Here is a 25,170-nt window from a genome sequence, read left to right as displayed (position 1 = left end):
ACACTGACAGATACACTTAAGTTAAGGAGGACCGGTGAGCTGAGCACCAGAGGGAGGGAGAATAGCCCTGCTGAAGCATTGCGTTCTGTTGAACTGCACCAAGTGCTCACTCTTTCAGTTTTCTTTTTTTTGGCCACACCGTGCAGCTTTAAGGATCTTAGTTCCCCGACCAGGGATCGAACTTGGGCCCCGGCAGTGAGAGTGCTGAGACCTAACCACTGGACCACCAGGGAATTCCCTCAATTTTCTATATTGATGAAAAGTTTAAAGATGTTTATGTGGTCTTATAATAAATAGATTAATGATCTTTTGTAAGTGACGACTTGTGTTAATTTTTTTTTCTTTTTTTAATAAATTTATTTATTTTTGGCTGCGTTGGATCTTCATTGCTGTGTGGGTTTTCTCTAGTTGCAGTGAGTGGAGGCTACTCTTCGTTGCAGTGTGTGGCTTCTCATTGCGGTGGCTTCTCTTGTTGTGGAGCACGGGCTCGAGGCGCACAGGCTTCAGTAGTTGTGGCATGTGGGCTCAGTGGTTGTGGCTCGCAGGCTCTAGAGCGCAGGTTCAGTAGTTGTGGCGCATGGGCTTAGTTGCTCTGCAGCATGTGGGATCCTCCCAGACCAGGGCTCGAACCCGTGTCCCCTGCATTGGCAGGCGGATTCTTAACCACTGCGCCACCAGGGAAGCCCTTGTGTTAATTTTTACAGTCTATTAATATTTCTAATAGTTGTACACTCTCCTCCCTCTGTTAAGGGACCTCTGGCATTAAGCTGTGGCTGGTATCTAGTGGAGATTAGCAGTTGTCTCAGCTCTGGGATTGAGCCCATTGGTGTCTCTTGATCTAGATTTGAAGGGGATGACTAGTAATTTATTACAGTGAATAATATTTAAAGTACTTAAGTCACTGTGTGATTTATTTTTTCTATTTGTATTTTAAATGTGAATTGTATTGGCTTCCTCATTAGCCCTGTAATGCTACTCCCATTCACTTGCATTGTGGGCTTTCTTGAATGGGTTAGGGAGGGGTAGATGAAGCAGTGATCAGATAGTCAAGGAGCCAGCAGCCTCCTCATCTGTGGTGTCATTCTAGAGAACAGTAATGACTGAGGTTACGTTACTAGTTTGTTCATTATGACTTGTTCTACAGTAGTGTCTGGGATCTCTTGTTTTATAGTCCCATCTTTTCTTTCCACTTTTACCCAAAGATAGATACTCAGTAAGGAATGAGGCAAGGCTACGTGAAGAAAACTTGAGCAGGATAATAATACACCTGTGTGACAGATGAGCAGGAATGATGCTATAAGCATTTCTTAGTTATGACACAAGAGTTATCACAGAATCAGTTTCACAACATGATAAATTAGTGAAATTTTTAGGAATGCTATATAAATGTTAACATATAAAGTCAATACATTGTGATTTTACCAGAAAGATAAGACTTGTTTATTTTTTAAGTGTATGGATTTCCTTACTTCATCTGTAGAGTATAGATCTGAAAAAAAGTCAACATCAAATTAAAAACTCAAGCTCAATTAGAAATTTGATTAGCCATATTTATTTTTTCTTTATAAAAAATAATATATCTTAGGGACTGATTTCATTACTAACATGCTTATTATTTAATGATTAAAGTACCAGAAAAAGTTTAGTGTTGTTTACTTTTAGAGTGATTTTGGCTTTCATAAAAATCTGGATATCATACATGTGAAGGTACGTTGTTGGAGAGGAAGTTAAGAACTCAACATAGTTTTCAAGACATACTCAGAAGGTAGCATTTTAATTTTTAACATCATTTCATATATATTGTTGTACTAGGAGATTCTCAGAGGACTCATGGGGCCATTTCTCACTTTTGATTGTCCGGAACTGGAATATCTTTATTTGGAGGAATTCCAAGGTAATTGGGGGAGGGGGCATTGAAGGAAGCCAAAAGGCTGGAGTTGAGTCCTCACTCAGCCTTCTTTTATCTCTATGAAAGACAGCTTGGGCCTGAGCCAGACTAAGCTTGTTATCTGCTCCCACCTGAATGGAGGCACCAGGACAGCCAGTGGCCCTGGCAGGTGTAGCTGTGGTGGAGGTGAACCCAGCAGCACCAGGCTGGTGTATGAAGGCTGTTCCCGTGGCAGGATTTTAGCCGTGCTTCACTTTCCTTGCTTGCTCTCCATTTCTAGGCCTGGCTCTCCACGCTTCTGGATGATTCTGGGGACTAGCTAATATTCTTCTGGTATGTCTCTGCTGATAGACTTTTTGTTTTTGCAACCAAAAATCCCAGTGAATAATGAGTCTATAATTTCCATTGTTGCTTTATTTTATTATTATTTTTGAAGTTTTTCAGTTTTATTTATTAATTTATTTTGGCTGCACCACAAGGCTTGTGGGATTTTAATTCCCCGACCAGTGATCGAACCCTGGTCCACGGCAGTGAAAGCCCGAGTCTTAACTCCTAGACCGCCAGGGAATTCCCTCCATTGTTGCTTTTAATACGCCAGTATCCATGTCATAGGTCAGAGTTAAATTGTCTTCATACCCTCACTAGCTTACTTGTTAACCGAATATTTTCATGAAGTATTTCATTCAGGTTCTTAGAGGGCTCAGTACACCTTACTAGAGATTGGAGATCTCCCAGCTTGTTATAAAAGTTTAAAGCTCCTGCTTTTGACTGCATTAGTTAGGAAAACTCGTTCCTTTTGATTTGCTTGGGTTGAGCCGAATCAGCTTCTAAAATGTGTCCTATTTTACCAGCACAAAAATAACATTAATTGTAACCCTTCATTTGTAAGGTAGCCTCGGGGCTGCCCCGGCTGATTACGTAGATCATCTAGGGGACGGTTATGGGTTGAATTGTGTCCCCTGAAAAGATGCTGAGGTCTTGTGGCAGGACTTTAGTCCCAACACCGTGTACCCGTGAATGTGAGCTTATTTAGAAATAGGGTTTTTGCACATGATTAAAATGAAGTCATTTGAGTGGGCCTGATCCAGCATGACTATGTCTTTATACAGTATAAGGGGAAATTTGGACCCAGAGACAGACATGTACAGAGGGAAAAGGATGTAGAAGCATGGGGAGAATACCATCTATAAGGCAAGGAATGTCTGAGGCTAACCAGAGCTGGGAAGAGGCCTGGAAGAGATTCTCCCTCCCAACCCTCAGAAGGAACTAACCCTGCCCAATTGATCTTAGACTTTTAGCCTCCAGACGGTGAGATGATGAATTTCTGTTGTTTAAGCCACCCAGTTTGTGGTGCTTCGTTACAGCAGCCCCAGGAAACTAAATCCGAGACCGTTACTAATTTAGGCAAGCCTAGTCATGTGTCCACAGGGCTACATACTCTCTGAGGGCACTTACTCTGCTGAAAACTGCTGAGGGCAGCTCTGCCACCAACTGCATTGAATGTGTCTGAGCACGGTGTACCAGCTGGTCTGCTCTATCATTGGCATTAATTGAGGAAAATTCTTGACGTGTAACCAGTTCAGATAAATTAATTAAAATCCCTAACACTGTATGACTTGAACATTTTTATTTTTAGGAAACCACTATTGGTCTTAAATTCTGTACGTAAAAGCCATAAAATTTAGTAGTCTTACTTAAAATATCCTTTATTTGCTGTTCCTTCCTACCTAAAAACTGCATGTATTTTTCTTGTTTTGGGGGTAAGCACGGGGATAGGGAGGGCTCTTAGATGGCAAGGGGCTGATAATCAAGGCAAGGGATACCGGCGACGAACCGGCCAAGAGTTTTCCATCAGTCATATTGTCTTGGGTTATAGGTGTTTGCTTGAGAGAAGACGTAACTACCAGAGACAAGGAGTGTATCTTCAATTTTATTGTTTGGAACCTACAGTTGCAAAGTGTTTTCAGGTCATTTCTTAAACCACTGAATAACACGTGTACACATATTTAGAAAACGTACAAAACGTTTTTTAGAAAGTTGTGCTCCAATAGGATTTACCCTATTTTACTGGCCAAGCATAAGCAAATATACCCCAAATGCAGTCTTACTGACATTTTCCTCTTACAGTCTATGGACATTTGTTTATTTAGGGCCAGTCTGTATATGCATAGAACCTAGGGCATTATTTTACGGCAACATTTATAAAGAGGTTGTGAAACTTAAAAGTATGTTTTGTATCAAGAATACGTAATAACTGGAAACATCAAGAAACATTCTCACTCTTCCATCCTTTAGCTGCTGTTCACTGACTCTGTGTAAGGTGCAGGGCTCCCATTTCTTACTGAATCATTTCTACGGTAACGAGCAGGCTCACGTGGTCCCCCCACCCCCTTAAGCAAGTATTTGTTCCTTGTGCATAAATCATTCATTTCGTCGGTCTGGGTATTTCCTGAGCACCCGCTCAGAGGGGCACCCTCTCAGGCAGGAGTTCTCATATCTGTGCCAGAGAATGGCTGAGAGTGACTGTTCAGATTTGACGGCAGAGCTGACTTTAGGTTTAGGTATACCACTGAAAAACATCCACCTTGGCTCCGCTCTGGATTTCCCATAACTGGGGGAGGGGGCGGAGTGTGTGTGTGTGAGACTAGAATCAGTGCCGGCATCTTGCTGGCGAGAGACAGGTGCAGGGTTAGACCTACACCTTCTCTAAGCAGGTTCTCTTCTCATGACACCTTCCCATTAGGAAGAAGGAGGAAAGAAGCAGAGGGAGAACTGATAGAATCTCCTAAGATTATTAGTAGCTAATGCCATGTGTCAGGCACTCTGCTGCTACTCCTTAGCAAATACGTATTTAACAAGTATAAATGGCCTTTAGCTCTGACTCTTCTATAATGTTAAGTTGGTCCTGGGCATCCTGGTCCTTCCTTCCCTTTCTCCCTGCCCCTTGACTGCATTCTGCAGCTCCTGGCCTTTCCCATCATCTGCTGCACCTCTTGTCCCAGCTCCTCAAAGGCACACGGTGCTGCAGGAGAGAACGCCACTCTGTGTTTAGTCCGTTAAACTCCCTATAACAACACGCGCTAAAAAGGAAAAAACAGAGACTAGGAATAAAGCAGAGACTTCTTCTACATGAGTCTGGGGCTCCTGATAGTTAAAAAGAGGGGAGACCATTAAGTATCTTCCTGAACAGTTAACTGGATAGAATTGAAAGAGTGCGGGACTGAGGTCAGAAGGCCCAGGTGCAGGTCTGGGATCTGTCACTTTTAGCTGTATGGCCTTAAAAGATGTCAATTCTTTCTGAGCTGTAGTTTCCTCATCTGTCAAGTGGGAAAAACAATACCTGTCTTGCCCACCAAGGAAAGTTATGGGCATCAAATAAGATAATGTGCTTAAAACTCCCTTGTAAGTGATAAAGTTCTATGTAAACATAAGTTGTTTGGTGGATTAGAATGGATATAAAGGAGAAAAAATGATGTGTATGTTTTAGAATTGTTTATAAAATTTTATTAAAATTTGCATATGTAAACTAAAGATGGTTGGCCTTCTCCTCATGGGCCCCATTTTCATTTCTTTTCCTGTGTGTTCATTAAGTTGCTGATCCTGAGTGATGATGTCAGTGTCTTCATGTACAACCCTCTAAGCTCAGCTTCTAGGAGACTGCAAGGATGCTCCGCACCATCACAAAGCCAGTTCCTAAAAGGTAGACTTGAACCTCACTTGAGAAAAAAATACAGTTCCATTAATGGCAAGGAGAATTTTTGGCTACTGGTATAAAACTATGATCACTGCCAAAACTGAAAGAAGTATTAGAGAAAAACTTCCATGGCAATGACTTCCTGCGGAAAACTGGATCCGACCTTCAACTGCTGGATAAATTACTCTCATTTTTGAGATGTATGTGGAAACCACGTTGATATCTTGGTCACCTAGAAAAATACATACATTATTTTAACTACAGAAAAAATCATCATCAGTTGACAGTAAGAAGGGGAAAGCCAATGTACTTCTCGAAAGGCCTTTGTAATTAGATATGAGGGAAGATATTCCTTTCATAAGCAGGGATTAAAGTGTCACAGAAGACAAGAACAGTGGCGATCATAAGTGCAAAGAATCTGATTGCTTTTTCATGTTCCAGATGTGAAATGTGCCCATTGTCCAGTATTGGATAATTGGGGGGAATAAATCGTCTAAGCTCTGAGATGACTCAAGATAGAGGCTCTTGTCATCAATGCCTCTGAACCACTCCGGACTGAGGGCATTAGGAAGCTGGGTCAATATCAGTTAGCTGAGACATAAAAGTGGCTTGTTTTTTTTGGCTTGCCTGCTCAGGAATCATTTTCACGTAACTGATGGTGAGGCAACGGAGTCTTCACTTGCAAAAGAGAGGAGAACGGACAAATACTAATCGCCTGTAACTACAACAAACCCCTAGGGACCTGACAGACTTTTATTTTAAAAATGCCACACTACAAATCATATATCTGATAGGGCGGTTAATATCCAAAGTATATAAAGAATGTATACAACTCAAATACAGATGACCAAAAAGCACGTGGAAAGATGCTCAACATCACTAATCAGGGAAATGCAAATAAAACCACAATGAGATATCACCTCACACCTGTTAGAACGACCGTTATCAAAATGACAAGAAATAAGTGTTGGTGAGGATATGGAGAAAAGGAACTCTAGTGCATTGTGTGCAGAAATGCAAATTTGTGCAGCCACTATAGAAAATAGTAGGAGGCTCCTTAAGACATTAAAAATAGAACTACCATATGATCCGGCAATTCCGCTCCTGGGTATTTATCTAAATAAAATGAAAATAGTAATTTGAAAAGATATATGCCCCCCCCCCCGCCATGTTCATTGCAGCATTATTTACAATAGCCAAGATAAGGAAATGAGTATCCATCAGTGGAAGAATGGATAAAGAAGATGTGATATATATATACACACACACACACACAATGGAATACTCTTCAGCCATAAAAAAATGCCCTCTTGCCATTTGCAACAACAGGGATGGACCTTGGGGACATTATGCTAAGTGAAATAATTCAGACAGAGAAAGGAATACCATATGATCTCATTTATGTGGGATTCAACAATAAAAGCAAGCTCAGATACAGAGAACGGACTGGTGGTTGCCAGAGGTGGGGGGAGTCAGGGGTAGGTGAGGATGCAAAATGGGTGAAAGGGGTCAAAAGTTATTACAGACTTCCAGTTATAAAAAAAATAAGCCCCGGGGATGTAATGTACAGCATAGTGAATATAGTTACTAATACTGTATTGCATATTTGAAAGATGCTACGAGGGTAGATCTTAAAAATCCTTATTACAAGAAAAAAAATTTGTGTGTGTGATTATGTGAGGTGACGGATGTTAACTAACTGGTGAGCATTTTGCAATGTATGCAAATGTCGGGTCATTATGTTGTACACCTGAAACTAATATAATGTTATATGTCAATTATACCTCAATAGAAACAATATATTACTATCAATATAATACTTAGAAAAGAACTCTTCTCTGCAGTGGTTCTCACCCCTGGGTATACATTAGAATCACTGGAAGAGACTTTTGCCCCACCCAGGTAAATCAGAATCTCTTAGAAGTTGGGACCAGTGCATTGGTATTTAATTTAAAATGCTTCCCAAGTGATTCTAATGAATCGCCAGAGTTGAGAAGCCTTAGGGCCAAGGCTTCCTCAGCCTTCTTCTATGTAAGGTCCTTCTCTCCAACACCCATCAGTCTGGCCTTGGGTGATGCACAGTCATCAACTTCTTTGTTTCATGCAGGGCTCGAGAGGACACCTTTTAAGCCTGCCTTTCCATTTCCTATCATGGGATGGGTGGAAGTGCCTGGCGCCTTTCCTCCCAGGAGGGGCTGTCTCCTTTGCCCTGGACCTGTCCTTCACCCTCCTTGGGATACACAGCGAAAATGGCAGTCCCCTATGATAAGGCTGAAGAGGAACCTGGCTGAGCTCCTTGCTGGAGACAGATGGCAGGGAAGCTGTGCACGTGTCTTGTAAACACACTAGTTTCTGCCCTGGAGAACAGGAAGGGGTAGTGTATTGGCAGTGGACTCTATGCATAGGAGGTGGTTCTCAGTTGGATTTTTAAAAATGCGCAGGGGGTATAATGACCCTCACTGCTGCTGGAAATAACAGCTGGGGTCAAGTGTGGTGGTTCCTATAATTTGCTCCAACCCACTGTGCAGAACGGGGCAGGGGACATATCCCATCCACGCCTACCTGACCTGTTTACACGAAAAGCTTCTTCAAGAGAGTTAAGATGATTTAATATGGTTTCCCACATCCAGCCTAAAGTTCTAGAAGTCTGGTTTTTCTATAAGTGCCACACTGATTGATATTTCACAATTTAAATAGCTGCTTATGTGTACTTAAAAGAGTTTAAAAACACATTTTACGTAAAAATGTTTTTCCCTGGGCTTGGGTGGATGGGTACGTGTGCTGGGGAGAGGCATGGCAATATTCCCCCAGGCCGTGCTGCTGTTTCCCAACAAACAAAGCAGCAGGAAGTGGTCGGCAATGTGGGGACGCGTCTGGATTTCTGGCTTTGCCCTCCGAGCATCATGCGTAGCTCCCCTCTTGGGACCAGTTCTGTTCTCGGGTACCTCTGGGCTAGGGAGGGGTGAAGACACTTGTGCTTACCAGAGTCATGTTTTAACACTTCGTCTTTTATCATCCGGAATCCATCCCCACCGTTGGCAAGGAAGCTCGGGAGGAGCACCTTGTACACCTCATCCGTTCTGAGGGGCTCGTAACTGGGCACACGACACTGGGTGCAAAGGACCTCTAATTTGACCACTCTGTCCCCGGGGTTTCGGGAAAGATCGTACACCACGTGAATTCCTAGAAAAGAAATGAGCCTGTATGTTTTCACTGGATCCAAAGGGAAATTTCTGTTTTCTAAGAAAGGGCCAACTCTGGAATCGGGGCACTGGGCTTAGTTTTCATTTAGTTTGAGCTTGAGTGAAATTTCAGCAAGAGAGCTGAGGTGACATTGCAGCTACCCTATCTGGTTAGGTTCGTCCTTGAGTCCTTCTGGGAGGTCTGAGAACCCCCGGGAGGAAAACTGGCTCTGGCCCAGAGTGGGCGAGAGGTGACTCTGCAGGGAGAAAACAGACCTTTTTAAGATCCTGAGTTAACTGGTCCAGCACCTTGGTTCAGTGGCTCTGGAAAATGAGGAACAGATGGCAGGCACAGAACCTTGTACCATCTTGATGACTAAGAGATGTTAATAATTTGGGCTTGGGTGACTTTCACAAAACATACGACTACCCAGCACTGTGCTGGGGCACCAGAGCCCCGGTGTTCCCTCCACTCTGTCCTGGAAAACGCAGAATATATGGGCTACCCCACAGGCAGCAGCCTGGACCCCACCACACTCTGCAGCCCCTCAATCCCAGCAGCGGAGTGCCCTGCAGAGGGAAGACTTCACAAAGCAATCACAGCCCTCAGGTGTGGCCCACTATCTACAGGCCGGAAACTGAGGCCAGAATGTGGTGTCAGAGTCAAACAAGATTATTCATATTAATTTAAAGTTGAATTCATTGGACTGTGGACTTAATTATTGACGAAGGCATTTCAGAAGTCCATGACAATTTGGGAAGCATTTGTTTTCCTTCCGTTTTCACTGCAATCCATGAGATAAGCAGGCACATTTTCTCACTGTGCTCCGAGAGGCTGAGGGCTTGCCGCAGGTCCCGCTGGAACCAGAGCCAAATTCCTATGTCTTGTCCAGGCTGCCCCACCCAGAAATCATCCTTGTTAATACTTATTGGACACTGCATTCCTCTGAACTTCTGTATGGTTCCAGGCAATCACAGAAAAAACAGACAAAAAACAAACAAACAAAAACCTTTTCTGTTTTTTTACGAAGAATATTGAATGTTGAAGCAACTAAGATTTTAATAGAAACTAGACCTCAAGGCAGCTGACCTGCTTAGAGTTTGGGGGGCCAGCTCCTGCAGAGAAGATCATCTGATGTCCAAATCAGACGTGGCAAATAGTGCTCATTTTCGGGGCCTTGGGGCTTTGACCCCGACCTACTCCAGTGGTCTGTCCATTGAAAGACTATGCATTGGTGGTGGGTGTGTGAAAACCTGAACAGGCCTGACCAGGAGGTCCTGGTATGGGGGGAGCTAAGCCAACCAGCGGGAAAGCCCACCTCACCTTGCATGGTGACTTACCGCCCACCTGCAGGAACTCCCCTGTGGACTGGCCATAGCGGTACACGCTGTGCTCGAAGGCCTTCTTCAGGGTGGAGCCTTTTAATTGGACCAGGTCAAAGGTGCCTCCGAAGGGCAACACAGCAGCCAGGTTCTCCCAGGTAATTGTGCCTGAGGGTAGTCACAGATGAGACGGGAAGGAAACAGCTGGAGAACTCGCACACCCCATGACCGGTGTCCTTTAGGACTGGCGGAGCAGGTGAAGGAGACAGGGGCACAGGGATGCTCTGAGGACAGCACAGACGCGTCTAAGTGTTCCTGATACTTAGGGGGAGAACGGAACCAAGAGGCCTCTGGCCGTGCCCTCCACCACGGAGGTTGACGCCTTTTTTTTTTTTTTTTTTTGAGGTATGCGGGCCTCTCACCGCTGTGGCCTCTCCCGTTGCGAAGCACAGGCTCCGGACGCGCAGGCTCAGCGGCCATGGCTCACGGGCCCAGCCGCTCCGCGGCATGTGGGATCCTCCCGGACCGGGGCACAAACCCGCGTCCCCTGCATCGGCAGGCGGACTCTCAACCACTGCGCCACCAGGGAAGCCCGAGGCTGACGCTTTTTGACAGCGCTATCAGGGGAGGCTACAACAGTGTCTTGAATATCTGTCTGGTTGGTTTGTTTTACCATATGTTATAATCCTGGATACCTGTAAATGCACTAAAGGAACGTATCCAGCCCTTTTTTCCCAGCACCTAAGATGGGCAGTTTTTTTTGGCCATGCCGCATGGCATGTGGGATCTTAGTTCCCCGACCAGGGATGGAACCCGTGCCCCCTGCAGGGGAAGCGCAGAGTCCTAACCACTGGACCTCACCGCCAGGGAAGTCCCAAGGCTGTCAATTTTGTCCTCCTCTTTCCAGATGGCCAGGTGGAGGCCGTCACTATTTTGCATACATCAGCAACCATTTGCGTTTTGCTCTGTGAATCAGAAGTTTAGCTAAACCTTGGTGCCAGTAAGGCTAGCTGCTCCCTCTGTGAGCAAATGCATCCAAGAACACACAAGCCTGTGTGCGCCCTTCAGGTGGGGCACTGACTCGAGTGGCCGAAGGGCCTGGCACGGTGGGGGGGTCCTGGGGGACTGGTCAGACAGCACGCTGAGCTGAGGCCGGGGGCCGGGAGCCGGGAGCATACCGTTGTTCCGCTCATCAATGGGCGACCGGATGCCACCTCCGTTTAAAATGCACATGGACACGTGGTTCCAGGACATCTCATCCGGGTGTCTCAGGTTGTTGTTAATCTGCAACAGCAGCATGAATTTACACTAGTTATTCTGGGTCCTCCTCCTTAGGGTCAGTGCCTGGAACTTGGTTAGCTGTACCAGGCAAATAAAGCTGCTGTTCCCCTGCTCCTGTGTGTGCCCGGAGCTTTCTCAAGTGTAATTCATCAGAACTAGTTTTACGCTCTGAGAAGCAAACCTCAGATACTGTGACCAGTCCCAGGTCAGACTCTTGAGTAGCCAGTAGCCCTGAGCCCCTCTCCTAAGACCCCTGCAAACCCGCCAGGCCAGGGGCCCTTAGCAAAGCCAGCACTTGAAGTAGGAGGAAGGGGCTTCTGTGCAGACGGACCCACGGGGCTGCTCCCCCCGGGCCTCCTCCAGGGCAGGACCCACATTTGCTCCTGAGGGCAGAGCCCAGAAGCCTTTCAACTCCAGACCTCAGGCCACAAAGGACCCTGGCATCCATGTCTAGGTCCCCAGCCAGTTCCCAAGTTGGCAATTTTGTAGACAAGAGAGAGACGGGGGAGCCCCTGAAACGGGGAGGAGTCAGTTTCATTCTTCCTTTTCTTTTACAAAACATATGTTTAGTTACAAGAAATAAAACGAATTACATTCTCATTTGAAAAAATATGATGGTGGAAGAGGTGAGGGAGACACAGGGCCACAGGGCGGCTATTAGGGCAGCACAGCTGCGGTGTTCCTGACGCTTAGCGGGAGAAGGGACTCATCCTCTCTCTGTTACATAAGCCCTGCTAGAGCCTGGGGTGTTTCCTTCCAGAACTGCCTCTGCACACTCACAATTCTGGCTTCTCATTAGCTGCTTGTCTCGCACTGACCGTGCGATGCCGAGCCTCCAGCACTTGTCCCACCTTGGGAAGCGTGAGTGTCGTCATTTACTTGGCAGACATTTACTGAGTGTGGCTGCATCCCAGGTACCGGGCACCCGGCACCGAGCTGAGCCCAAAGGAACGGCCTCCTGGGTGCCCCTGGGCGTGGTGAGTCTCAGCTGGAGACCTCGGCTCGGCACGGCCCTCCCGGGGGGCTGCCCGCAGACAGGTGAACAGAGGGGTGCTTTTGGTGTGGGATCTTGCTCCAACATGGGACTTATTATCCTTGTGAAAACTGCTTTGCTTGTGAAGGTGGTTCACACAAGGCCGAGTTCTCTGGGGTCCAGAGGACAGATCAGTGAAACACTCTGGCCTAGTTAGGCCCAGGCAGATGCATTTAATTCTATGTCTACTTCTTGAGAGGAGCACAGTTTGTGGATTCAGGTCATCTTACCAAAGGAAAGCAACATCCAATATTCAGACACCTAAGATGAGCACCTTGAAATAAAGGCTTCTGTCCTTTTTTTTTTTGGCTGCACTGCGCAGCATGCAGAACTCACCTGACCAGGGATCGAACCCGCACCCCCTGCAGTGGAAGCATGGAATCTTAACCACTGGACCGCCAGAGAAGTCCAAGGCTGCCATTCTTGTAAAGCAATAAAGGGATGGCCCACTGGTCTGGTTTGGGCACCTTCCCGAGGTACCCAGTGTGATCACACGTCAAGCTTTTGTCTGGGGACTATTTTTTTTGTTTTTTTGCGGTACGCGGGCCTCTCACTGTTGTGGCCTCTCCCGTTGTGGAGCACAGGCTCCGGACGTGCAGGCTCAGCGGCCATGGCTCACGGGCCCAGCCGCTCCGCGGCATATGGGATCTTCTCAGACTGGGGCACGAACCCATGTCCCCTGCATCGGCAGGCGGACTCTCAACCACTGCGCCACCAGGGAAGCCCTGGAGACTAATTTTTAAAAGTCCTCAATTCTGTAACTATCGGGTTGTCCGTCCTCGTATCCTCCCTCCCTAGGCACGGGCCCTGCTCTCCTGTGGACCACTCACCACAGCATCACAAATCAGGTTGCCCATGTTGCATTCTCGAAAGCGGCATGACTGAGTGGTGCCATCCAGGTAAACAATTGTTTTCCCCAGTTCCTGGGTCGAGTAATTTTCTAATTTTATCCTCCATTTGTTAATGTCTGCTTTTATGCTTGGATCTAGAAGAAAACAAACAAATCAGCCTGCAGTTAAAGCCTAAATGTTGGAGAAAGGCTCAAACGTCATTCAGCTCACCTGGCGTGAGTACACAGTTCTTTACCGTATTTGTGTACCTTTTGATTTTGACTGGGAAATTGCCTTAGGAACCTCTATTCCGTTTCCTGGGAGTACGACCCAGCTTGGATCTTAAAGACGTGCCAAGTAAATCAGCATCAACTGGTCACATCTGAATGAGTGTCTGCTGGCCCACCGGGGAGGGCATTAGTGGTGGGGAGACGATGAGAGGCCCAAGGACAGGTATAAAGGGCTGACACGTCCAGCTACAGGGTCCCAGCCCCTCCCTCTGGCTCTCCAGGGCCCCTGGTCACCAGTCCTTCCCTGTCTGATCACGGTAAGCAGGAAAGGGCAGGCGAGAGAGAAGCACAGAGGGTGTTCATGTACCCTGTATGAAATGCATGACATGAAATGTCTTTTCATTTTGATTCCCAGATCAAAAAGTAAGAAAGACACACATGCATTTGATGACCTGAAGCCCATGGAGACTGGGCTGCTTGCCCGGGCACACCGCTCCTGGTGGTGGGGCTGGGTGGAGCCCCGCTCACCCAGCCTGAACCCCTTTGCCCCAGCAATCAGCTCTCCTCTGGACATGGGCCAAGAGTGGCTCTCCTGCGCCAGGGTGAAGCTGGAAAAGACACAAGAGGCAGCGACACAGTGTCTGATGCTGAGAGGGCTTGGAGGAGCACATGGGGCTTTTGCAATTCGTGTGTGTTTTAAATCTCCTTATCCATGAAGAGGGTAGAGTAAACTCAAGGGAGAAGCTCAGGTCTTCAAAAACACTGTCCTGAAACATGAACCAGAAAAGAAAAAGAAAAAAACAATCCAGCCATCAAATCTTTGCATTGGTGGATCACTGCCCTGAATTTCACGTACCTTCCAGAATGCTGCTGTTGAGAAGGATGGGATTTCCATGTGAAGTGATGACGTTTCCTTTTTCATCAAACTCAACCTTCAAGTAGCCTAGGTATTTGCCAAAAGCATAGGCCTGGACCACGGGAACCTGCCGTCCGTCATCGGACGTGACTATGAATGGGTACTGCCCCGCTGGCACCTCTTTGGAAGGTGGAGTGCCTGCAATGAAAGATCCAAAGTTGATCAAGTAGACCCTTGTTCGCGGACGGCCGGGAGCCTGCAGGCCGCCGGCCAGGTGACTGCGAAGTCTGAACTGACGATTTGCCAGCTGCTGCTCTACACAGCTGGTCTTTCAGAGCCCGGCTCGGGCATCTGCCCCTGTTTCCGAATGCCCTTTTGGCACGTGAATCCTTCCATTCTCAACCCAGCAGGGGTTGCTAAGCTCTTGCTAAGTCCTGGGCACTGTGCCCGGTGCTATGTGGCATACAAAGATGTGACACTGCTAAGACTGTCCCGCCTCCATCCTGACCCCGGCTCCAATCTCACCAGCCGGGTGGAGCAGCCAAGCCACTTCACCTCACTGTGCTTCAGTTTCCCCATCTGTAAAATGGGCAAAATAATGGGTTATTGCTGCCATCCTGGGCTTGGCAGTGCCAATTTCAAAGCACTCAGGCGGCGGACTCTTGTGGCTACTGAGTCTTCCCTGGTGGCGGAGTCCTTCTGTGTGGGGGGAACGTGTCGGAGTCCCCGGTTTGGCGCTCCAGTGCTGTCGGGCCTCTGCGACGTGCCGAGGGGTGCTCCGGGCGAGAGTGGGGCGGGGGGACGGCGGGTGCACAGGCAAGCTGTGGGCAGTGCCGACTCCTGAGGTCCAGTGTCTCACGGTGACCTCTAGAAAGGGTCTGCTCTTCACTGGGCCCAGAAAACCCCATACAATCATGCAAATCAAGCGGTTCAAATCTTCGTGTTCACTTTAAGGACACTCGTGAAACTGCCCAGGCCAAAAGCCACCAAGTATCTGAAGGATGTCACTTTACAGAAGCAATGTGTGCCATTCCATCATTCCAATGGTGGAGTTGGTAGGTGCGCCCAGGCCAAACAGTGGGGCCAGACGCAGGGTCGGTGGCCCCCAAAAGGTGCTGAATTGTCACTGTACACGCTCAAAAATGCAGAGAGTAATGCTGAGCTTAAGGGCTTAGATGTAGATTCTCTGGTCATGGAGCACGTTCAAGTGAACAAAGCCCCCAAGATGCGATGCAGGATTTACAGAGCTTGTGGTCAGATCAACACGAGCTCTCCCTGCCACATTGAGATGATCTTTCGTGAAAAAGAACAGACTGTTACTAAACCAGAAAAGGAGGTTGCACAGAAGAAAAAGATACCCCAGAAAAAACTGAAGAAACAAAAACTTATTACCCGGGAATAAATGCCACAAAAAAAATGCAAATAAAAGTAAAAGAAAAAAAAAGGCAAAATAACAATTCCTATTTCGCAGGAATGTTGAGAGGATTAACCATTTAAACTCTCTTGCTGGGACTTCCCTGGTGGTCCAGTGGCTAAGACTCCGTGCTCCCAATGCAGAGGGCCCGGGTTTGATCCCTGGTCAAGGAACTAGATCCCACGTGCCACAACTAAGTGTTCGCATGTCACAACTGAAGATCCTGTATGCCGCAACTAAGACCCGGCACAGCCAAATTAAAACAAAACAAAACAAACTCTCTTGCAGACTGCCTGGCACAAAATAGATACACAATAAATGTGGATTTCTTTCCCCCATGAGGGAATGGCAACCTCTAGAAACCCTAGACACACACTCCAGAGCTTAGACTCTTTAGTGGAAGATCAGCAGAAATGACAAGAAATTAACACAACATTATAAATCAACTATACTCAATAAAAAATAGAAATGACAAAAGGCCATCCTTAGGTTTTGTTGCTGAGTTCTGTGTCCCCTCTGTCTTCCTTGAGGAAGAGCCACATTCACCGGGGCGGCCGACCGGCACACACACCTCCCGCCCCAGCCAGATCGCAGACCTGCCGGGTTCTGTTGAGTTCTGTCTCAAAGGGGAGCCCTGGCGTGAGCCTGGGAGCCACTTATCTCAAAGGGGAGCCAGAGGCTGAGTCCCATCCCAGCACGGCCTCCCGGACACACGCCGTGTGAGGGTGGGAGCCCGGCACTCGGAGCATGAGCCCTGGGCTCTGATCACCTGGCACGTTTCAGTTCTGCAGCTGCACCCCTCCTCTGGGTGCCCTGTACTTCCCATCTCACCTCCGGCGAGAGCGGGATCTCATCTGGGCTGTTCTGCGCCAGAGACTATAGAACAGACACCCTTGACCCACTACGCGTTCTATCACCCTCCCTCTGCACACCCACTACCAGCGCTTCCTATCAGATGTTCACTGATTGCCCGGAGAGCTTCAGCTTGTGTTGGTTCCTCACTGGACCAGTTACGAGAGTCAGCCAGGAGCCAGCTCCGGGCTAGATCTCATTTAATCCTCCAGGCATCCCACGAGGCCGCTCCTATTATTATCCCCACACTGTAGACCGGAAGACCAGTTGTCACAGGCATGTGTCCATGGTCACGCAGCTGGTATGGGAAGGAGGGCGGGTTGAAAAGCAGGGCTGTGAGGCACCGGAGCTTGTGTTCTCTCCACCACCCAACACAGCCTCCGACGTGCTGTTCTCAGAGGGCCCGCAAGAGCTGGTTTCCAAAGGACACTCACCAAAGCAGGTGCAAGCCCAGGGGCTGCACCTTTGTGCCCCAAGCTGTGTCTGGGCTTCCCTTTTCACTGAAGACATTATGTTGTACACCTGGGTTTATGAAAAACCCAGTCCTGCCTTGCTCCTGAGCCAAAAGCAGCCCCTTTAGCTCAGTAACCACAGAACAGAAGTGCTGCAAATACCAACATTTCACCAGCAGGAAATATTCATAGCTGTGGCCCATCTTAATTTCCCGTTGTCTTACTTCCTCTGGATAAAGAAGAAAGCCTTGGAATTTTATTTTTACAAAAGCACGGACTTGAGATCCAGTGCAGGCCGTGTCCCATCTCCATTGGCACAGGCTCACGGGTGGCCGGCAGATGGTGGCTGTGACTGCCATAGATGGTCTGATGCATTGCAGAGTAGCATTCCGTTTTGTGGTGGTCCTTGGGCAGACTTGGAGCCTGGCCTTTACTTCAGGGGACGGGGATGTGGCAGCCCCCTAACCTTCTCAGCTGGGCACGGTTAGGGAAGGTGGTTCCTCCTCTGAGCCCAGAGAAGCCTGGCAACGTGCAGTTCCAAGTATGTCCACAAGGTGGCGCGCAACACCTCGTCCAGGAGGAACAGGCCCTACATCTGTTTCAGAAAGGGGTCTGGCAGATTCCTGGAAACCCAAGAGAAGGGCAAGCCTGGCTTTTTTAGCCTTTATTTTTTCTGCCTTCCATAAACATATCTGAGTTTAAACAGAACGTAAAAATTCGGAATCGAACTATGGGGTCAGATGCCTCATCAGATCAGCTTGCTGTTTACAAACAGGAGCTACCAACCCCGGCTCCTGTAGGACAGGGGACTTTCTCCGGTGCTGAAAGGCCTTGAAGAACAAAAGATGTGTCATCTTCATCTCGGATGGACTTCATCGGGGACAAGGAGGACGTTTCCCACGTGGCTGAGGCAATAGCCAGTCTAGTTTGGCTCCAGTCTGCGTTCCCCACAGCTGGGCCCTCTCTCCGCTTCCTGTCCACTTGGCAACCCCAGAAAACCACTGGCAGAGAAAGCAATCCAGGGCTTCCGAGTCCCCACAGCACTCCATTCAGCCACAGAGGCTCACGCCCCAGATCGCCTCTCCACACACAGAGCCACAGATCTGTCTTTAGAAACGCAGCCTGTCCTCTTGGCAGGGGGAAAATTGTTTACCAGAACTCTATTCCAGCCTTTTGGCAAATTAGTCCTCTTGGAAGCAAGCCTTGGAAGAGCCAGGAGCTGTGGGCTGACATTTAGAGCTGGTAACAGGGCATTCCCTAGAACAGGGAGGGTGTCTGAGGGAACGAACAGCAGCCCCTCAGGAATGTGGGCGTTCCCAGCGCCTGCCCAGCTGATACGGAGCAGGGCCCTGTGGGACTCCTGAGCACAAGGCTCCTTGCTTGGCACCTGGCAAACAAACGCTGTCCTTACCTTCACTACAAGCCGGTGTCAGTGGATTGGCTTTTCTGCATGGCGGGTGAGCAGACCCACATTCGGTTGGAGAGCAACACTACAATTTTTGACATGAGCATCATAGCCTATCAGACCCACGTGATGTGGCCCAGCTTCATCTGGACCCTCCACCCTGCACTTCAGCAATCTTAGTTTCTCCCATTCCTAGACCACACCCGCCTCCATAGTCATGAATATAGAGTAAGCCCTGGAACCAGAGGCCCACAGGCAAATTATTTACACCTTTTTGTTTCAGTTTATTCATCTATAAAAGGAGAAAATAACAATACCGGCCTTAGAGGTTGTTTCGAGAATTAAAGAAGTTAACGCAGCACGTGAAGCCCGACTCAGGTAAATGCTCAATAAAGGTTAGCGATAGTTATTTACCAAGTTACCTCCCGGACATTTTTCTGATATTAGCCAAACGTCAGTTCCTCAGGAGAACACTCTCTGATGATTCCCCAGACGTGGTCAGGCCCTCCGATACCTGCTCTCCCAGCACTGTGTACTTCTCCCTTCACAGCATGCTTTGTAATTACATATAATATGATTGATTTCTTTGCATACTTAAAAAAATCTGACCGGCATCAGGACCAGGATCCCTTTCAAGCCAGTAAGTTCCATGAGGGCAGAGGCTGCTGTGTCTCTGGGGCTGGCCCACCACATAGTAGGTGGGCAATAAATGTTGAACGACTGATTTTAAGTGGTTTAGCCCACAGTTTTCCAGAGATCAGACAAGATTTACATGCCCTTCCTGTGGAGGAATCCATATGTCAAGGGGAGTCATGCCCCATCCCCCAACTCCCCTCCATTCAATTTCCTCAACTAATGAGCTGGGTAGGGCTCATAAAGCTGAACACCTGCTTGTCGAGAGAAAGGGTTTTGGTGCCACTCCCTTTTAATCTTGTTTCACAACCTTGGGAGAGACTTTTAACTCCTGGGACCTAAATTTATTTCCTGTACTTGTAAAACAAGAGATTTGATAGTGTTTGACACCAAAAGTGGTTTAATTTTTTTTTTTTTTTAAGTTATGAGCATCTTTCACATGCAGGAAGTCTTGTGGCATTGCAAGCCATGAAGTAGGCTGGCCAAGATGCCCTTTTCCCCCCGGGGCAGTCAGGCCAACTGCTGTCAAAAGGTATTCCGCAACCAGAGGGGTGAGTCACTGTCTCCTCAGCCATCTCTGTACCCGACCCTGATACACAGGCTGTCATGTGTCCTCCAGGGAACTCAAGGGGCCACTGACATTCTCCACATTGGGACTGTGTCCCTCTGTTTTGTACATGCTTCGATATACTGCCCACATTCTGGCTCTTGGACATTCAGTGATGACCGGAAGGTCTAACAGTGATGATGTATCTTCAAGTGGTACCCAGAGTGGGCATAAACTCTCATGAAGTCCAATCCGGGTTGTCTGCCTGTACCCGGTCCTGACTGGCTGGGGTAAATAAGAGACCCCGGCAGGGTGGGAACGGGTTCACAGACATTCACTCACTCAACAAACACCTCCAAGCTCCAACAAGTGCCCAGTGTGTGGGACTCCACTGTCCCGTGGAGCCAGGCCTGAGGGCTTCGCTTCATCTTTGTGAGGCCTGGAGAGGCCACTCACTGAGGAAAGAGCAGGGGATGGAGTGATACCCCACACTGTCCATCACCCTCTTCTCTTCACGGAGGATCTAAGCCAGGGTGACTATCCTTCCAGACACCAGACTTCCCATTCGCTTTTTACCTTATAGAACAGGGTTTTATATAAAAATTAAAAACAAAATCATAACAATGCAGCCATCCCCTGGTTCCATCACTATGGCCTGTTAAAATGCAAAGTCCAAAGGAATGGGCTGGAGAGAGAGAGACTGATTTTCATCTTAACATGCTTTGCAGTTCCATCTGAAATTAAAAAGGAGGTCCACAGGACCATGAATTGATGTAAACCTGATATTCTGTTTTAGGGAATATCAGCATTTAGCTGGACAGGGCATTCCAGAGTGGTTCTGTACCCTGGGAAATGCTAGGTGTTTCTATTCAGTGAGGTTCTGAACTGCTGATTTCCACAAAGCATTAGCTTCGGCCACAGTGGCGGGCAGTGGAGCACACGATGCACAATTCAAATGGGCTCATCTCAGAACCTGGAGGACTTCTGGTGGGGAAGCCTGAAGCTCTGCTTCTGCAACATGACAGACGATTTGGAAATTTCCTTTCACGTGAGACATCAAAACTGACAACCGTATGAGTTTCTAGGCTTGGGGGAAATTCATAAACTGAGGACAAGAGATCTGAGTGAGGCACAGCCAGGCTGCTTGGGACAAAGCACTGCATTCCCAGGTTCTTATCTTTTAAAAGTAAGAAGATACATTTGGTCCTTTGTGTATTTAGCTCAGATTCTCAAACTGAGTATATGCCTCTCCTTTTTAAAAAATGTAACACATATATTTATAAGAGTTCAAGTTGTGAAAGTAACCAGATCAGGCCCAAGATGGAGCCGCTCATGCTAAGATTCCCATCAGCAAACCAGAACTCAACTGTGCTTCTGCGTGTCTCTCCCAGAACAGGCAGGCCCGGTGCTCCCAGCCCCGCAGGCCCATGCCACACAGGCTCCAAGACCTCCCTGCGCTCCACAGAAGGGAAGTTAACCATCAGCAATGCCCAGGGCAACTTCCTTGTTTCTGCTCCCTTTGGTCTCTAAGACCCTCTGGCCTCCTATAGCTCTTCCGAGCCCCCTTTTCTCTGCCAGATCGGATGCTGCGCCACCCATGAAATGCCAAATAAAAGCCTACTGATCAGTACGTTGTCTGTGGAAAATTTTCTTTTAATAAACTTTAGGATTAATGGTTCAGTTTCTAGGGTTTAAGAGAGGTTAAAATTTTTTTCTTTTTTATCAAAGTAAAACTAGCATGACAATATTTGGCAATTGGAGAAGAAAAATTTAATTGCAGTCCCACCCCTCCATGGCAATAACCAATATAATTTCTGTGAATTAAAAAATGTATATATGTATGAAGAGAACAGACTTGTGGTTGCCAAGGGGGAGGGAGGGTGTGTGAGGGAAGGATTGGGAGTTTGGGATTAGCAGACGCAAACTAGTATATATAGATGGATAAACACAAGGTCCTACCGTAGGGCACAGGGAACTATATTTAATATCCTGGGATAAACCATAATGGAAAAGAATATGAAAAAGAATGTATATATATGTATAACTGAACCACTTTGCTGTACAGCAGAAATTAACACAACATTGTAAATCAAGTATACTTCAATTAAAAAAAATATATGTAGGGCTTCCCTAGTGGCGCAGTAGTTAGGAATCTGCCTGCCAATGCAGGGGACACGGGTTCAAGCCCTGGTCCGGGAAGATCCCACGCGCCGTGGAGCAACTAAGCCTGTGTGCCACAACTACTGAGCCTGCGCTCTAGAGCCCATGAGCCACAACTACTGAGCCCACATGCCACAGCTACTGAAGCCCATGTGCCTAGAGCCTGTGCTCTGCAACAAGAGAAGCCACCGCAATGAGGAGCCCGTGCACCGCAACAAAGAGTAGCCCCCGCTTGCTGCAACTAAAGAAAGCCCGCACGCAGCAACAAAGACCCAACTCAGCCAAAAATAAATAAACAAAAACAAACAAATAAATAATAAATAAAATATGTATGCATGGATAGCAAAGAGGGGGAAATGGGTGGCAGAATCCATTCTAGGGAGAATATCATTTTCTGTCTAGTAAACACCTGTGAGAGGCCCAGGGTCCGCCAGGCTTCCCTAATGACGGTCTTGGGTCCCCGTTCCTCTCCTCCTCCCCAGGGGGAGGTGAGGCAGACCTGCCCGGAAGGCCGGGTCCCCGACAACGATGGGGATGGTGGAGCAGGGGTGCACACAAATAGCTTGATTTTTTGCATAAAAATAGTGGGAGAAAACTTGACTTTCAGGGGTAGCCTTGGATCAAGGGGGTGTGGACAGGAGTAAAAGGAGGGGAACCTGGAATGGGAGGAGGGCAGGCTGCGGAAGAAAGTCAGCCAGCGAGGCACGCCCTGGGGTGGAAGAGACTTGGAAGGCAGAGTCATCCCAGGCTGCACAGCAGCGGGTGCCCTGCTGTGTCTGGCCGACTTGGAAGGAAGCTGCCTCATGTGGATGGAATTCAAGGAGATTGAGAAGAAAGGGCACTCTTCCATATTTGGGTCTCTGCTCCATGGACAAGAAGAATGGTTTGAAAGAGTCAAGAACAGAGGGGACGCAAGTAAGAATGAGGACCTAAGGGACCAGGAAAAATACAGGCTCCCCAAGGAATGATCAGATTTTGGGGGGAGGGGGTGAGAAGAGCTCCAGTATTTCCCGAGTTTTGTAGGATAAAGAGTCTTTTTATTTATTCAAGGGAGGAGTGACCTCATAAATTAGTTAGGAGTTGTGTCAAGTGACTACAGTCTGGGTAATAAATGTTTGTATAGTTGTAAAAGAAAAAAAAATTGTTGGGGCTTCCCTGGTGGTGCAGTGGTTGAGAGTCTGCCTGCCGATGCAGGGGACGCGGGTTTGTGCCCCGGTCCGGGGGGATTCCGCATGCCGCGGAGCGGCTGGGCCCGTGAGCCATGGCCGCTGAGGCTGCGTGTCCAGAGCCTGTGCTCCGCAACGGGAGAGGCCACAACAGTGAGAGGCCCGCGTACCGCAAAAAAAACAAAAAAAAAAGAAACAAAAAAAAGTATCTTCCTCTTTTTCATTTAAAATGAAATTGTATACATTTTCCCATGTTGCAGAATATTGGAGAACTGACATAGTTTTCTTGGACCCGCTATGTTCTGTTCCTATACCACCTCATTTAATCCCTGCGACATTCTCTGAGGTAGTCGTATCACTGTAGCGGTTTTTTAAAATAAAAAGCTGGGGCTTCCCTGGTGGCACAGTGGTTGAGAGTCCGCCTGCCGATGCAGGGGACACGGGTTCGTGCCCTGGTCCGGGAAGATCCCATATGCCGCGGTGTGGCTGGGCCCATGAGCCATAGCCGCTGAGCCTGCGCGTCCGGAGCCTGTGCTCCGCAACCGCGTACAGCAAAAAAAAAAAAAAAAAAAAAAAAAAAAGCTGAAGCTCAGAGTGGTTAAGTAATATGTCTGAGGTCAGACAGCCAGTAGTGACCAACCCCGGGGGGAGACTGTGGCCGTCAGAGTCCAAAGCCCTCTCCATGACCCCGTGCTGCCTGTCACAGTGAGGCTGGAAAAATGCGGTCCTTCTTGAAGACCATCAAGGGGCAAACTTAGGCCACACGAATGGCAGTCCCGGGAAGAGACCCGCCCTGTGGTGGGAGCAGGCTTTGGATTTCACAATATGTAGTCGGTCATCAGCTTGCCTGACAACTCAACCCTGCCAAAGGAGGTGACCCTGTTTTACAGAGCATTTGGGGTTTGGCTCACCCCACTTTGCCCTGGAAAGCAGTTTCATGAGACGTAACTAAAACTGATCAGTGTTATGTGGGCTGCAAAAATCGTTAACCAGAAGGCTCTGGCTTTGCTCCGTGAAGGAAGCTGGTGCTGAGGCTGGGCTGTGGCTGGAGGCTGACCGAGGGGTCCTGAGTAGTGACCCCTGGGACAAGTGAGTCCCTGTGCCACCAAGGACATCATCTCTGAAGTTACCGGCCACACTTCTGCCCTTTGGCTGGTTCTCCCAGCTCACTCAATAAACACACACGTCAGCAATCCTATGGCTGCCCAAAGGAAGCGGTTCTTTGTTGGAGAGTGTTTCCCTGTCCTGTGGATGTAGTAAATAATAAGACCGCTTTCTTGTTCTAAAAGACAAGATTATCTAAACTGCAAGAGTGAAAATCAACGGCGAGATGAACAATGATTGCAAACCACAACCAAGTCTTTTGTCCTCACTCGCTTATTCTAACAAAGCAGGGAGGGCTCCACCCTTGCACTCGGAGTACCCGGCTGCTGGCTGCCGTGGGAAGAACAAACGCTAAGGTTTCCTGGTTTTATTTATACTTAAACTGTGAACTCCATTTGTTTTGAGAACAAAATACGGTGGTTCTTAAAATCATTTATGTTCTCTAAGTCAATGAAAAGGCTTGAATTTCATATTCAAGAAATGTGTGCCAAAATCCAGAAGCAATACAAATGAGGTACTTAATACAAAAAGCTGTTCAAATAAAGAAATCTTACTTAAAAAATAATTTTTTTTTTGGCCACGCCATGCGGCATGTGAGATCTCAGTTCCCTGACTAGGGATCAAACCCATGCCTCCAGTAGTGGAAGCAGGAAGCCCTAACCACTGGACCACCAGGGAAGTCCCAAAAGATCTCACTTTTAAAGGAGCTACATCTGTTGGCATTCACTCAACAATCCTGGGCACCCGCCTTCCGGGTGTCAGCCAGAGACGTGGTGGTGAGTCTGTAATGGACGCTCCCAGGCTAAGGAGGAGAAGTGACACCTGCTGGGCTGGGAGGGGAGGAGGGCTCACTAGACCGAGGTTTCCGTGAGGCTGCAAGCCGCCTCGCAGAGGAATAAGGGTGAGAGAGCCTTAAGGAGAGGAGGGAGGTGGGCAGTGGGGCTGTGGGCGCGCCGCAATGCAGGATGTGACCAGGTGTCAGCCTGGGGTCCCAGAAGCGAGGTTGCTGAGAAGGAGGTGAGAGTCACGAGTTGACAGGATCGAGGGACTGTGAACTTGGGTATTGGCTCCACCATCCATATAGACACCCAGCCAGGATGCAGGCAGGAGCTGGAGTGCA

The 25,170-nt window shown here is 47.9% G+C and overlaps 1 protein-coding gene and 1 pseudogene across 2 annotated transcripts in view; one reads left to right on the top strand and one right to left on the bottom strand.

The window, feature by feature from the left end:
* Positions 1-3,807: 3,807 nt before the first annotated feature.
* NT5E (5'-nucleotidase ecto) overlaps positions 3,808-25,170 on the bottom strand; it is a 45,419-nt gene continuing 24,056 nt past the window's right edge. The window contains exons 4-9 of the mRNA XM_081251265.1: positions 14,318-14,515; positions 13,232-13,386; positions 11,266-11,371; positions 10,106-10,255; positions 8,565-8,765; positions 3,808-5,814 (exon numbers count right to left, since the gene is read on the bottom strand). Of these exons, the coding sequence (XP_081107391.1) occupies positions 5,651-5,814; positions 8,565-8,765; positions 10,106-10,255; positions 11,266-11,371; positions 13,232-13,386; positions 14,318-14,515 (974 nt within the window). The 3' untranslated portion in view covers positions 3,808-5,650. The remainder of the gene's footprint in view (positions 5,815-8,564; positions 8,766-10,105; positions 10,256-11,265; positions 11,372-13,231; positions 13,387-14,317; positions 14,516-25,170) is intronic.
* On the top strand, positions 15,185-16,598 carry LOC308626234 (large ribosomal subunit protein uL22-like; annotated as a pseudogene). Its single transcript has one exon. The product of its transcript is annotated as a large ribosomal subunit protein uL22-like (transcript).

This window comes from Mesoplodon bidens (genome assembly GCF_964165515.1).
Source record: "Mesoplodon bidens genome assembly, chromosome: 12".
Lineage (NCBI taxonomy): Eukaryota > Metazoa > Chordata > Mammalia > Artiodactyla > Ziphiidae > Mesoplodon > Mesoplodon bidens.
The sequence above is the reverse complement of the archived record's forward strand: the minus strand, read 5'-3'. Positions and strand labels throughout refer to the sequence as shown.